Source organism: Podarcis filfolensis, assembly GCF_964270895.1.
Source record: "Podarcis filfolensis genome assembly, chromosome: 5".
NCBI classification, from domain to species: Eukaryota; Metazoa; Chordata; class Lepidosauria; order Squamata; family Lacertidae; genus Podarcis; species Podarcis filfolensis.
In genome coordinates this window covers 80,354,752-80,369,688 of record NC_139608.1, presented here as the reverse complement: position 1 = coordinate 80,369,688, position 14,937 = coordinate 80,354,752, and the positions used below count along the sequence as shown (strand labels likewise).

At 43.3% G+C, this 14,937-nt stretch overlaps 1 protein-coding gene across 4 annotated transcripts in view; it reads right to left on the bottom strand.

Annotated features, from left to right (window-relative positions):
• Positions 1 to 14,937, bottom strand: part of LOC310762980 (uncharacterized protein) — a 67,300-nt gene extending 52,363 nt beyond the window's left edge. For 3 of the 4 annotated variants that reach the window (XM_083614896.1, XM_083614897.1, XM_083614895.1), the window contains exons 1-2: positions 12,661 to 12,940; positions 7,466 to 7,601 (exon numbers count right to left, since the gene is read on the bottom strand). In XM_083614896.1, the coding sequence (XP_083471022.1) occupies positions 7,466 to 7,601; positions 12,661 to 12,682 (158 nt within the window). In that variant the 5' untranslated portion in view covers positions 12,683 to 12,940. Of the gene's footprint in view, positions 1 to 7,049; positions 7,602 to 12,660; positions 12,941 to 14,247 lie in introns of those variants that run through there. The other variant, XM_083614898.1, reaches the window with a different exon arrangement.

Sequence of the window (14,937 nt, the reverse complement as noted above, 5' to 3'; positions counted from 1 at the left end):
TAATCCTTGGGCACGTCCACCAAAGGTGAAAGAATGTACCTTCATTTTCTTTACATTTCCAACATTTATTATCGGGCAAATGATATATTTTTGCAAGCTTGGTCAGTTTCTTTTCTAAGTACAAAGGCAAAAATAGCTTGAGAAGAGGTACAAGAGCAGCTGCTTCTACTAGGTTTATTGCCACTGTCCTGCTTTCCAAATACTGGCCACATGTTGCAGGTCACCAGCACAAAGCCCTCATAAGTCCATCTTTGTAGTTGGCATCCAAAATCAGGATTGGTGAACCTGTGCCCCCCCCCATGATGTTGGACTATAGCAGGCATCCCCAACCTGTGGCCCTCCAGATGTTTTGGCCTACAACTCCCATGATCCCTAGCTAACAGGATCCGTGGTCAGGGATGATGGGAATTGTAGTCCAAAACATCTGGAGGGCCGAAGATTGGGAATGCCTGGACTATAGCTTCCATCATTCCGGACCATTAGCCATGTTGACTGGAGCTGGTAGGAGTTGGTCCAACAAACTGTTAGAGCAGCCTGCCTTAAGAGTTTGGATTTGGATTTGATATCCCGCTTTATCACTACCCAAAGGAGTCTCAAAGTGGCTAACATTCTCCTTTCCCTTCCTCCCCCACAACAAACACTCTGTGAGGTGAGTGGGGCTGAGAGACTTCAAAGAAGTGTGACTGGCCCAAGGTCACCCAGCAGCTGCATGTGGAGGAGATGTTGTTGAACTACAACTCCCATCACCCCTAGCTAGCAAGGCCAGAGCTCAGGGATGATGGGAGTTGTAGTCCAACACCATCTGGGGACGCACAGGTTGAGAACCACTGTGCTAGAGGATCACAGGCTAGCCACCCCTATGGCAGCCATTGCTGTTTCTCCTCTTCACTTGTTCGAAGATTGCCTGAGTTTCTGTGATGTGCTGCTGTTTCAGAGCCATATGCTATAAAAGCACTTATTTGTTTTAGGTGGTGCTGCATTAGCTAGACACACCACCCCTTTGGGAATGTAAATGTCTTTTGATGATCCAAACCTTAAATCTGATTAAACCTGTAATGCTGCCTTCCTGGGTTGGGTGACTGACTATAGGCTCTTAGTCACCCATTCATTTCTATGACAGATTTCATCACCTCTCTCCTGGTTCCTGCTTAAGCAAGTCAGCTGTGAGACGTTGCTCTCAGAGGAAATGGTCTAGGTTAGTTTACCAAAGTGTTACTTCATGAAGGCACGCTCTGTAGCAGAGGGTTCTTCTCTACCCCCCCCCCCAAAAAAGTAGGTGATTGTTCATATAAAAAAGTCAAGACTGATGCTTGTCAGAATTGTGAATATTTTGGAGTTGGGCTTTGAAGAGCCTAGGCCATTACTACAGCTGTCCCAGGCCAACCAGCTGAGAGCCTGACCACAGGAGTGGATCCATTCCTGACTCATGAAGGTGACCTACATTACTTCAACTATGTAGCATTATGTTTTTAAAGCCCCATCTTTAGAAATGGACAAATTAACTAGCTTGGATAAAAGTATTTGGTATGTTGAAATTTTGTGCCATTTTATGGAATATTAGAATTATTTTAATGTCTGGTTATAGGATGGGAATTTGTCCTTGCATAATTTAAAAAAATGCTGCCCTTCTCCATTATTTCAGAGACTTTGTTGTTTAGTTCACCCTTACAAAGAAGCTAGAGGTTTTGATAGTGGAGAGGCTAAAGGAGTAGCCAAAGTTTTGCCCTGTATTCCTATACAGATTGCAGGTTAGCCTGTTATATGAATTAATGCTTGGTTAATGGTGCTGATTAGTAGCCATCATTAAATATAAAGTCAGGGCAAGGGATTATGACTATTGGTGTGAACAGAGTGGCTCTTCGGATGTTTACTGATGGATGGAAAGGAGGCACAATAACCTCTCTCATTTCACATCGCTGCCCCTCACCAAGTTTGCTACTCCTGCCCAGAAAGAGCCCAGAGCTACAGATTCTGCTGCTGGGTGAAAAGACCAAAACACCAGCTGCTACCAGGCCCTTGTTGCCAGGTAGCACACTGCCAAGAGGGTGTTTTCATCTCCATGGGCACCCTGGAACCTTCCATAGACCTGCAATTAGGACAGAAGAAACGGCTCCTTATTTGCCAATGGGGGTGGGGTGGGGCGGAACCAAACCCGTTGGGTCCTTTGCATGCTTATTCAAAAGACCCATGGAGTTCAGTCCCACATAGTATGCATGGGGTTGCAGACTCAGTCAGAGGGGATCAAAACAGGGTGTGCCAAAGTGTTTAGAATTATGTGCATTTCGAACAATGATTTCAAGGAGTAGTACCTACATGATGTTCAGCATCCTCAGCCTGAATTCCTATTAAAGCCATTATTATTATTATTATTATTATTATTATTATTATTATTGTTATTGTTATTGTTATTGTTATTGTTATTATTATTATTATTATTTGAATTTATATACCGTCCTGTACCTGGAGGTCTCAGGGCGGTTCACATAAAAAGACCACAGTATATAAAATAAAAATAAAAGCAATAACCCAATAATAATCCCCCCCCCAAAAGAGCCACATTTTAAAAACGTATGGGATGTTGATCAGGTCAACCAAAGGCCTGGTTAAACCTGCAGTTGTTGCACTACAGCTGCCAACATCTGTTATCCCTGGCCATTCTGGCAGTGGCTGATGGGAGTAGGGGTCCAACATCTGGAGGCACCAGGTTAACCATCTCTGCTGTGCTGAAATGGGCAGAAAGATACTGCCCATCCTAGGCTATTTACACGTTGGCAGCTTAAAACGCTGCAAGGTTGTTTTCTCCTGCACTGTCGCAACTCACATATTTGCATGTTGCTGTCCACACCAGAGCAAGGGTGGGCATAGCTTCACCTGATGTACATTGCCTGTTTGGCTTCCCCACCAGACTTCTCCTGCTCATTAAGTTATTGTCTGCGCATGTGCAATGACTTTCCAATGTGCACACCTCAGCTTAATTGCAAAGGGAATGTGGCTTATGTTTTCAGATTAGATGGAAAAGATGCATTTTTCCTTGAACATGCACAACAGCAGTATTAAGAAATTATCGGAGAGATAAGGATTGTGGCTAATGTCATGTGCAGACTGCTTCAAACTCTCTGGTAGTGCGCCAGAGCAATTGGTAATGTGTACACAGCCCAAGCCTCCTTATATCAGCAGGTGGCGCCAAAGGATCAGCCACTGTCAAACAGCTGCTGGAACATGGCTTGCCCATTCAGAGCATAGCAATTTGCAAAGAAACATGCACAACTGGAACAGAGGAGTAGGTAATCCTTTTGGAATCTTGTCCTCCTGAAGTGATTTCCCTCCGCAAATGAATCACTTATCTGCTTGATTCTGCTCTTATGCTTATACCCTAAGTATTTGGTTGAAGGGTTGTACTACAAGACAGAATGATTGACTTACATAACTCTGGAGCCAATCTTGAATTCTCATAACATGAGGCAGTGCCAGCAACTGAGTCACAAATGGATTGGTTGGGTGTTAATGTGGGTGTAACTGGGAATACAGCTGTCAGTAACCTAATCCCAAAGTCTTGGTAAGCAAAGTTTTACCAAGCATTCCTTTCAAGCAACATTTATCTTAATATTTTGTATGTTTATCAAACATCTCTGTTTAGTGATACAGCTGGCCTGTTCATAGAAGTCCTACTAAATTCAGTGGGCTTACAACCACAAATAAGTATGCACATAAGATTGCCTAAGGAAAAATGCAACATTTTATAGCTCAGTCCTTAACCATGTATACTCAGAAGTAATTCAATTGAATCAGGCTTACTTTCAGGGGACAGGCTTGCAATTTAGAATTTTTTAGTCACCACTTAAAAACACTGGTTAGAGAATTATATATAAATAAATAGGTATCTCTATGTATCAGGCTGATCTTAAAAGCCTAGAAACAGGGCCTATAAAATAGGGGCAATCCTACAAAGGCTAGCCCATTCCGCATGGGCATCGACGGGTTTTTTGTTAGGGAGGGCAGGCCTTTTGTGGGGGGAGGGGGGAGAACCTCAGTTTTCTCTGTATTCTTATTGATTTTTATTGATTTGGGGGACAGCTGGGTCAATCAATATTATTAATAATAACTAAATATCTATACCACCTTTCATCTGAAGATCACAGGACAATTTATGATATATATAAATATAAAAAACTTACCATAATAACAAAAAAAACCCAATAACCTCCCCCACACAAATATGAAATGTAACTGGATATGTTTGAATGACCTCAATTCTCTAATACACAACTAGATCCATTATGATATAGAACATTCTATTAAACATTGCTAAGGTGCTTTTTGGGATGCGGGTGGCGCTGTGGGTTAAACCACAGAGCCTAGGACTTGCCGATCAGAAGGTCGGCGGTTCGAATCCCCGCGACAGGGTGAGCTCCCATTGCTCGGTCTCTGCTCCTGCCAACCTTTATCAACTGCTGTTCAAAAGCATGTAAAAGTGCAAGTAGTTACCGTATTTTTTGCTCTATAAGATGCACCAGACCACGAGACGCACCTAGTTTTTGGAGGAGGAAAACAAGGAAAAAAATATTCTGAATCTCAGAAGCCAGAACAGCAAGAGGGATCGCTGCGCAGTGAAAGCAGCAATCCCTCTTGCTGTTCTGGCTTCTGTGATAGCTGCGCAGCCTGCATTCGCTCCATAAGACGCACACACATTTCCCCTTACTTTTTAGGAGGGGAAAAGTGAGTCTTATAGAGCAAAAAATATGGTAAATAGGTACCACTCCGGCGGGAAGGTAAACGGCGTTTCCGTGCACTGCTCTGGTTCGCCAGAAGCGGCTTAGTCATGCTGGCCACATGACCCAGAAGGTGTATGCTGGCTCCCTTGGCCAGTAAAGCGAGATGAGTGCCACAACCCCAGAGTTGGCCACGACTGGACCTAATGGTCAGGGGTCCCTTTACCTTTACCTTTCAGGTGCTTTTTGCTTTTTAAGGAAATTATTATGGGCAATTGTTATGAGCAGTTTTCCTAATGCACTGTGCATCAAGCTCCAAAGCATGGCTGGCGGTTATAATGTATAATAATGCAGTGCATGGCAGGCAGAGAAGAGCATGAGAGGGTATAGACTTGAGCTTCAATTCTTGGTTTAGAAATTGGGAAGTTGAGTTGCACCTGTTGGGTTTTGGAACAATGAACACATTCATCAGAAAACCTCAGCCATGCATGTGAGCTTCTCCAGGTCAGAACCACTGGCTAGTTTGGGAGCAAGAGAGTTCAGGTTAGCAGTCAATTACAGAGGCGAGAATAGGAGGCTCAAGAGAGGCAGCAGAGGAGAATGCTTAGGGAGACTTAGGAGAAACAGCCAAGGGCAGCTGCTGCTGCTGCTGCTTTCCACCAGCATCTGCTGCCTGGGGTGGTTGCCTCACTTTGTCAAACAGTAGGGCCAGCTCTGTGTAGGTGGTAAGGTTTGTGTGGAACTTTTCTTTTAAAATGCAGGTTTCCCACCTGCAGCAGGTACAGTACAGGAACCATTTTACTACTTGATTCTACTCAATATATGTGTCGCTTCTCAAATGCTGCTTTGATTTCAGAGCTTATGTGCTCTTTGTTCATACAGTACAATCACTGTGTTTCCAGAACATGTTTTTAAAACCCACGTTCACATGACATTATCAAAAAATGAGTATTTATATGTACTTTGATACGAAATACTGTTGTTTCTCAAACCACCTTCACACCAATTAGAGTACTTAAGCCATTCCTAACTTATGACATGAACAGCTAGAGGGGAAAGAGTTGGCAAGTTACGCTTGGGGAGGGGATGACAACACTGCGTTCTAAGGCGATAATGTGAACACACCCTTAGTGTGTTGCACTTACAGAGCTCAAAAAGGCATGTATTTTGGATGCAACATACATTCACATAATCCCCAACCAAGCATTACACCCAGATTGTGCACAGATTGTGGAATAATGGCTCTTAACACACTGACCTCTGGCTGCATTCTCTCCTTGGCCTCTCCCCAGATGTTTGATACACACTGATCATTATTAAAAGAATGTCACACATTCATGTTGTGCTAATTCACCATTTTATCTTGGGCTAGCCTCAAGAATCCTTTACTACTCGAGGTGTCCCTCATCAAACCTGCTCTGCTAGTCACCATTGGTTTTACAACATCTATTCAGCTTGGCAACAAACTGATCAATGCTCATTCAAGAAAGGACCCTCTCACCCAAGGTTTCCCAAACTTTGGTCTCCAGCTGTTTTTGGACTATAACTACCATCATCCTTAGCTAGAAGGACCAGTGGTCAGGGGTGATGGGAATTGTAGTCCAAAACAGCTGGAAACCCTGTTCTAGCATCCATAGCCCTTGAAATAAATATTTTAGCTATTTACTATCTGATCTTCTCATTGAGGAATCATAGAATCATAGAGTTGGAAGAGACCACAAGGGCCATCGAGTCCAACCCCCTGCCAAGCAGGAAACACCATCAGAGCACTCCTGACATATGGTTGTCAAGCCTCTGCTTAAAGACCTCCAAAGAAGGAGACTCCACCACACTCCTTGGCAGCAAATTCCACTGTCGAACAGCTCTTACTGTCAGGAAGTTCTTCCTAATGTTTAGGTGGAATCTTCTTTCTTGTAGTTTGGATCCATTGCTCCGTGTTCGCTTCTCTGGAGCAGCAGAAAACAACCTTTCTCCCTCCTCTATGTGACATCCTTTTATATATTTGAACATGGCTATCATATCACCCCTTAACCTCCTCTTCTCCAGGCTAAACATGCCCAGCTCCCTTAGCCGTTCCTCATAAGGCATCGTTTCCAGGCCTTTGACCATTTTGGTTGCCCTCCTCTGGACACGTTCCAGTTTGTCAGTGTCCTTCTTGAACTGTGGTGCCCAGAACTGGACACAGTACTCCAGGTGAGGTCTGACCAGAGCAGAATACAGTGGCACTATTACTTCCCTTGATCTAGATGCTATACTCCTATTGATGCAGCCCAGAATAAATTGTCAAGGAGCAGCAAATTTCTTCAACACACAATTCCTAAACAGGATGCTGTTACCTACCTCTTAGGGTTGCTGTGAAGATGAATTGCTTAGGGTAGCAAAACATTATCCACTGTTAATTATGTGGCAGGAATGCACACATCTGGGCTCTAGATACAAGATGTCACGTTCAGCCACGTAGAATGACCCACAGAATGGGCAGCTTCTTCATCTGCATGCTGTGCTTAACCCATTTGGCTAGTAGCTAGTAGCAGTTGATAGCCTCCTCCTCTGTCTAATTGAACTTGCATGAAATAACAACAATAATAAATCTTCTCTTTGACTTGTTAATAAGAAAAATATTTGCTTCTAGCAAAGCACAGTGTCCTCTGCCAGTGGTGAGCGCAGCAGCTTTTGCCTAGGATTTTTCTGTCTTTCCTTGCAAACAGTTCCATGCACAAGACAGCATTGTCAAGATAGGAGAAGACAACATGCACCTGTTTGGCACCAGGCGGCTCTCCCTGGGCCCTAAAGTACAGAATGTCCACATTTCAGGGCCGTTTCTGGAGAGCAGATGCAGTTTCTCAGGGATGAGACTGGAGATCTGGATCCAAAACACTGTGGTTCTCACTACTGTTAAAGAAATAGGACAGAATCGAACATCAGTGCAAAAAAAAAACAAAAAAACAAGCCCTCTGTTTTCAACAATACCCATTTTTCTGCAAACCACTTTATGGGGGAAAGGGCAGCAGGAAGAAGCAAGCCCCAAAATGGCACTGGAAAAAGGTACTGAAAAAGCAGTACTAAAATGCCACCAATTAAATATATTATAATATAAATTGAATAAATATGTTATTGAATAGTGGATGCTTTCCTTAGGGGAAAAGCAACACATTTTAAATATATACTCTGTGAGTAACAGAACTAATTTCTGAGGCTCAAAATAAATTTAGTTTGAGGTGGCTTTCATCAACCTGGTGCCATCCAGATGGCTTACACTACAGCTCCCATCCGTACTAGTCATTTTTGCCTCATGAGATTATCCTCCGTGTTTCTCCATCTCTCAACTATGGTTGGGACTGAAGTCTTGGAGAGCAGTTTTCAGTTGGCAGATGGACCAGCAGCCTAAATGGTGTAAGATGTGAGAAACTTTTCCTGAGAGTAGTTAGCCAATGAAAGCCGTTTGCTTGGGTAATCTGGTAGTATAAAGTTGGGTACACACACACAATACCATTAAAACACATTTGAAGCATGTTTTCCCACCCTACCCCAAATAATTATGGGTACTGTAGTTTACTCCTTACAATTCCTAGCAACCCTTAATAAACCAGAGTCAGGATTATTTGAGGGAGGAAATGTACATTAACTAAAAGGACACAAATGCCCTCTGCCTCTTTTTCTAACAGCTTAAACATGCATTGATTGTCTAATCTCTTGTTTGTTTGCTGCCCTCGGCTCCTTCAGGAGGAAGGGTGGGGTATCAAACGAATATAAAAATTAATATGTTAATAAACAAACAGAGGTCGGGGAGCTGTGTCACTCCTGGGCATAGTTAAAAGTTTCCCATGACAGGGAGCGGCATTCCACAGCACCACCACAACACTAAGCTTGGGGAAGAATACAACATTTGGGGGAAGAATAAAATGTTCCTAGGTTAATAAACAAAACAGAGCATTCAGTGCTACCAATACCACCGTGCAAATTTAAAGGAAGACATCTGGACTGTAAGCCCCAAATGGACAACAGCAGCACATTTATCATGCCTAGACAGTCTGGAAAGGCCCTCACACAACAGCTGCTAAATCTCAATTCCCTCCATTTGCCAGCAGAGAGCAGTAGATATTTCCTCAATAGTGCCATCCTAACCAAGTAAGTCCTATTGAATTCAGTGGCACTTACTCCCAGGTATGGGGGGTTAGGATGGAAGCCTAACACACTTGCTCTCCCTCAAGTGGTTCTGGAGCCCTTAGGCTCAGCCCTTAAAGGCCAAATTGTCTACCTGGAGACAGGCAGCCCTACGCCTTTTAGTTGTCTGTCTATGGGTTCCTACAGATGACTTGTTTATTGAACATTCATTCCGTTTGGTTTGCAGGGAGGTTAGACAATGTTGGCTATTTAGTGAGCATTCATTCTGATTTGTTTGGGGAGGTTAGATGACGTTGCCACACAAGTTGTCCCCACACTTTCCAGTGCATTTCCCTTATTGCAAAATGTCAATTCCCCCCACCCACCCCCACCGGCAAACGGGCTTGTTTCACAAGAGCTCCAAATCAGCTTTAATTGTGAAACTGGGATGGATCTTGCTAGAAAATAGTGACAGTCTCTGAAAGGAACCTATGAGTCAACCTGCAGACATTACTTGGGCACATGTGCAATCCCAATCCTGTGTTTGTCGAGATAATAGGAATGTGTAGGTGGAGGCACTTACAGAAAAGGATTGGCAAGTGGGTGAAGGAATGAAGGAATTAGGGTGGAGGTAGTTAACCCTTTCCATGCCTGCCGATTTCCCCCTGCAGGTGCCCTGCCCTGAGCCCATTATTTCCTTAGTGAAGCTCACTTCCACGGGACCAAGGAGGCATTTGCAGGGAAGAATAAGCAGATGTGGTAAAGAGTTCAGCACCCTCATTTTGCTCATCAAATCCTTCTTTGCTAATATGCCCCCAGCCTCTTAACTAGTGTTGTAAAAGAAATATGGGGCAGGGAATTTTGTGTTTCCCTTGCAATGCCTTGTTTGGCCATATGCCGATAATTATGTTTTGCTTCCAGTACCATCTCTTTCCTGCCTCCTCTTTATGTATCTAATGTGTACTCCCCTTTTTCTTGTCTTTACATGCTTATTTGTTGCACGATTGGCGTTACTAGAGTAACTTGGGCTATTTCTTTGGAACCCTGAGGGGGTGTCTGATTGTCCGTCATGTAATTTGGGGGCTAGAAAGGACTCGAAGCTTATGGTGTGTTTTTAAACATGTATTTTTTAAGAAACGAAGAACAAACTTGAAATGCCTTCATCATCTTTGGTCCAGGAAGACCCAGCTCAGAGCATCTTATTCTGTCCAAGCCTTATGAAATCACAATGCTTCTGAGCTGTGGAAAATACTCTTCACGTGTGCATTTAAGCAGTTGTAGTGGAACATAGCAGAGCAAAACAAGATGTTTCCTTTAATTGGAATGATGAGCTCACTCCTGGGTAATAAACAGCAGCATTATATAACCAGTGGGGTATTTGGTGTTTTTGCAAAATTCATGGAAATTGATTTGATCTTGTTCAAAATATGTTTATATTTTTCTTATCAGTGTATGATTTCAACACTGATTACATGTGACATGAAGGCTTTATTTTATACCTTCCCAGCCAGTTTGGAGAAAACAATAACATGACAATTTTATTTTAAATAACAATAATAATACTACAAATTTGCAAAAGGCATAGCAATTGAGGACATAGAGTGCAAAATAAGCATGTGTGCTGAGGATATTTCAATAGAAGCCATGAACCAAAGAACATTCAGTTCAATCATTAAATCAGCAATTTGTTGGACCTGGGCAGCCAGTAATTTGCTTGTCTGCTCAAAGAGGGCTTATGAAGGAAGAATTGCCGTGGCAACAAATCTTCAGAAGACAGGGACCAGTAATGGGACTGTGGAGAGTACTGCAGGAAAACATTTTGTGGAGAAATATACCACAGACATTTCTGAGGCAGGAAAATATCAGAAAGGGACCTGGTGTTAGAAAAAAGAGTTGGACAACATACCAGGGAAGTTAAAAACAATCTCCTATCTAGACTGAGTGCTTAAAAAAACATGAATGGCTTTTGCACTGTGGCTGTACATGCACTGTAATAAATGCACCTTGCTCAATGGGCCCTTCTCTTTGCCACAGTCTCACATGCTCATTTGCTTACACTTCCGTCTTGGGACCAATCTGCACCCAGGGCTGGCCATTTTACCGCCTAAAGCAAGGGACAAGAGGGTGCCCCATCCCCATTCCACATAAACAAGCTGGCTGGGCTGAGCGCTAATGACAGGATAGAACCCTCCTCTGCATTAGATTGTGATGCTGACAGCACCAAGGTTACAGCTTTGATCCCTTTAAGGGACAGCTGCATTGCAGGGGGTTGGACTATATGATCCTCAGGGTCCCTTCCAACTCTATGAGTCTATGAGATACCTATGAGATATCTGAGGCAGCAGGCCAGACTCGGTGGCCAATGGCAAGCTGTTTGGTAACTAGAGACAGAAGGATCTGCCAATTTCAGGTCTGCCAGATTCTCATTCCCCCCTCCCCCCGACCTTAAATTCAGCTCTCCAAATTTCTGCAGAAATTTGTAAATTTTAAAAGAATTTCCCCCCTCATCAAAAGGACCAACATTTTACAGTAGTGAGAGAAAAACATTTTGTTATGTCGTTTGACTAATGTACATATTTTTACAAGCAATTTTGCTAAATTAATGCATGTTTATGTTATTTTCACTGAGATACTCATTTTTGTGCACACTTTTTGTAAACATTGGTTGAAAAACTGCATCACAATTTCTAAGGATGGCTGTGCTTCAGAAAGTATGAATTTGATGGATTATATGTTTTAATGTGAACTGAATAAAATTTCTCCCCGATCCTGGCAACACAGTAATAGCAGGCAAGGCCTAGGAGAAACAGGCAGGAACTGCTGTCTCCCCCCCATCCCCTACATAATCTGTCACCTAAGGCAGTTGCCTCACTTTGCCTAATGGTAGGGCCAGACCCATCTGCACTACTATCCAAAAGAATATGCAAAGGCAGGCAGGAGCATCTGCTTTTTCTCCTTGTTCTTTTCACTACTCACATGCTTGAGAGGGCGAGTAAAGAGGCAGAAACAGCAAAGGAGGAGCAGGGCCCCAGAGATCTCTCAGAGGGTCTTGGGCTTACTTCCAAGCATGTACAGTTACGATCGCATTCCAGAGCAAGACTGCTGCCTTGTTTGATGTAAGCAAAGACAGACTGAGCAAAGGGAACGTGTTGCTTGTGAACTGGGGCTCTGGTTTCATTATCTTATTTCCAGTTAATATCATTAAAAATATATTCATTTATTATCCTGAAAAGCACGCTTGCCTGCCAGGGTTTGCCAGGAATGACTGACAGTACAATACACACAGAAATGTGGAGTTGGGGGCAGGAGGCAACAGGAGAAGAAGGCAAATAATTAAGATAAAAACACACAGGATAACAAATGACATCACTGAGATGGGAACAACCTGGGGCCCTGCTAAGCAAAGCATTCTTAGTCAGCAGTGGCCTGCTGCGGCAATATTATTCTAACCCAGTTGACTGCCTGATATGAAATTCAGGCTACTTTTTTAGAGGCCTACATTCTAAAAAATAACATGAACCAAGTTTACATTAACTGCAGGTTGTTAATAGCCAATGAATGGAATGGGGGGGGGGCACAGCAGCAGCTGTGTTTCATCCTATGGAAACCAAGATGTGATCTTCAGAGGTTAAAAAAGCCGGTTAGAGCTAATGCTCCTGTTCCAGAGTCAGCAGCTGGTTCTGAAAATATGATCCTGTGGCCAAGATGCCTAAAACCGCTCAGACAAGCAGGCTACTTGCAAGAGCAGTGTAACTCAGGAGTTCTGCCATGTTCAATGGGATTCCCAAGTAATTGTCCAAAGCTTTGCAACTTTATCCTGCAATCCTATATGCCAGGTGTCACCGACCTTTTTGGGCCAGTAGACACATTTAGAATTTTGAGAAAGTGTCATTTGCGGCAGTCACAACATGGCTGCCATGGGGTGATTAGCAAAACACAAAATGGCTGCCACATCCGCAAGAGCAGAAAAGGAGACAGGGCCACAAAACGGTCATACTTCCTTGCCACCCACCCCATTAAGAATGCAGCGTCAGACAGGAATGGAGCTGGAGGATCAAACAGTCTCTCATGTATAGTCAGTTTTTGAGGAGATATTTACTGAGACTGGGCGCACTGATATGTGCAGGCAACACACCTGGGAGTAGGCCCCACTGAACTCAAGGGAAGGACAAATTTGTCAGTTTTGGTTTCTCTCTGTTTCTTGTTCTTCCAGTCTTCTTTCCATTTCCTCATTAGTTTGGGACTTTAAAAATAAGAAAACCACACAGCCTTTTTAATGTTATTTTCACACACATTTCTCCTAATGCACACGTCTTTGAATCCAACGTTGCCTAATAGTTGCACCTTTGCAAGTAATTTCCCCTAATACAACACACCTTTGTATGCTATTTTCACCAATGCACATTTTTAGTGCACTTTACCCTAACATGTGTGTATTTCTGTGCGCATTTTATGGTTGGCGAACTGCATCACAACATTTGGAGAAGTGCAGTTGGCTCTGCTGAAAAGAAATTAAAGTACAGGTACCTTTAAGACATAATTTGGGATAACATACATTTTTGCCACTTCACCAAAAAGGTCCTGGGGAGGCATCCAAAAGAGTCAAAGCAGTATAAAACTGAACCTCTCAGTCTATCCTAATTCACAAGGTTGTGATGATGGGATTATCCCCACCCTGTGGAGAAAAAAATGGTACTTGAGAGGTGGATTTAGAGCTATATGATTATTGTGCCAATAGGCCAATAGAATCAAACCTTAGTAATCCCTATCTCTGTCCCTATGTAGGACTGATCTTCCTTTTCAAAGCTATGAACATTTTGATTCCTTGTGAACAAGAAGAATCTAAATACCAGCACTTGAAAAGTGAGAGTAAAGATACTCTTGTTAAGCATTTTCAACTAAGGCTCCAAGCTTTTGTTCCTTAAATTAGTTATCTCTTTTCAGTGGCTATCCAGACAGCTTGTCTCCAAATGTTGGGAAGGTCATAACTGTGTTTTTAAAAATGCTCAGAGGAAGTAGCAACAAGTGCTTAATTCCACAAAAGTTTTACTTGTCTAATTGACCTTCATTTATATATTTATATATTTATATATAAATATATTTATATATTTATATTTATACAATGGTTCCTCAAAGAGAGAGGCATCAGGGCTGAGGCTTATTTGGGAGCACTGTCATGAGGGCAAGCAGCAGCGGGGTGAGGAAAAGAGACTTTGTACATGCCCACAGGCCACAGAATCATAGAACTGTAGAGCTGGGAGGAACCCCAAGGGTCATCTAGTCCAACCCCCCTTCAATGCAGGAATCTCAGCTAAAGGAATCTCAGCTAAACCATGCATGACAGATGGCCACCCAACCCCTGCTTGAAAACCTCCAAGGTAGGAGAGTCCACCGCCTTCCGAGGGAGGCTGTCCCACTGTAAAACGTCTCTTACCATCAGAAAGTTCTTCCTTAGTCAGAATCTCCTTTCTTGCAACTTGAAGCCATTTTCTTTGCTATGTACTACCTCACTGTACTCCTGTAGGAGGAGAGGAGAGTCCAGGAGTTATTTCCAGTTGGCAGCAGGTGGGTGTATGTATGGAATGAAAAAGGGAGGAACTGAAAAATGGGATTGAGCGGCACAAGAAAGAGCCCTTGGGAGAGGAGTCGCGTGAAGTCATTGTAAAGGAGGTTGTCGTGGCTTTCCAACTCAGCATCAGTGAGCCACACCTGGGTTCACCTGGTTCTCTGTAATAGAGATGTGGAGCCTCAGATGCAGGGGCTGAATGTTGTCCCTCTAAGCCTATCTGGCTCCCAGCAGTCTCCAGAGGCCAAAAAATGGGTCTCCAGGCCACAGGCCTCAGAGGTCTCTAGGCCACAGGCCTCACTGCCCCTGCTTTGAAGCTTTTTTGTGTGGCTTGGATGTGTCCTTTAGCTCTAATAATGCCTCTCGCTTGCTTAGACGAAGGATAGACTGTGTGTGTGTGTGTGTGTGTGTGTGTGTGTGTGTGTGTGTGTGATTGCATGCAGAAAATAGCCTAGTATACAAAAGTGAAACAGGTATTCATTGCTTGGTCCACTTTTATGTCTAGCTGTGGAAAGTTGCTCAGAAGGGAATGTGGGCCTCAGACGGAAAAGAGTCCCC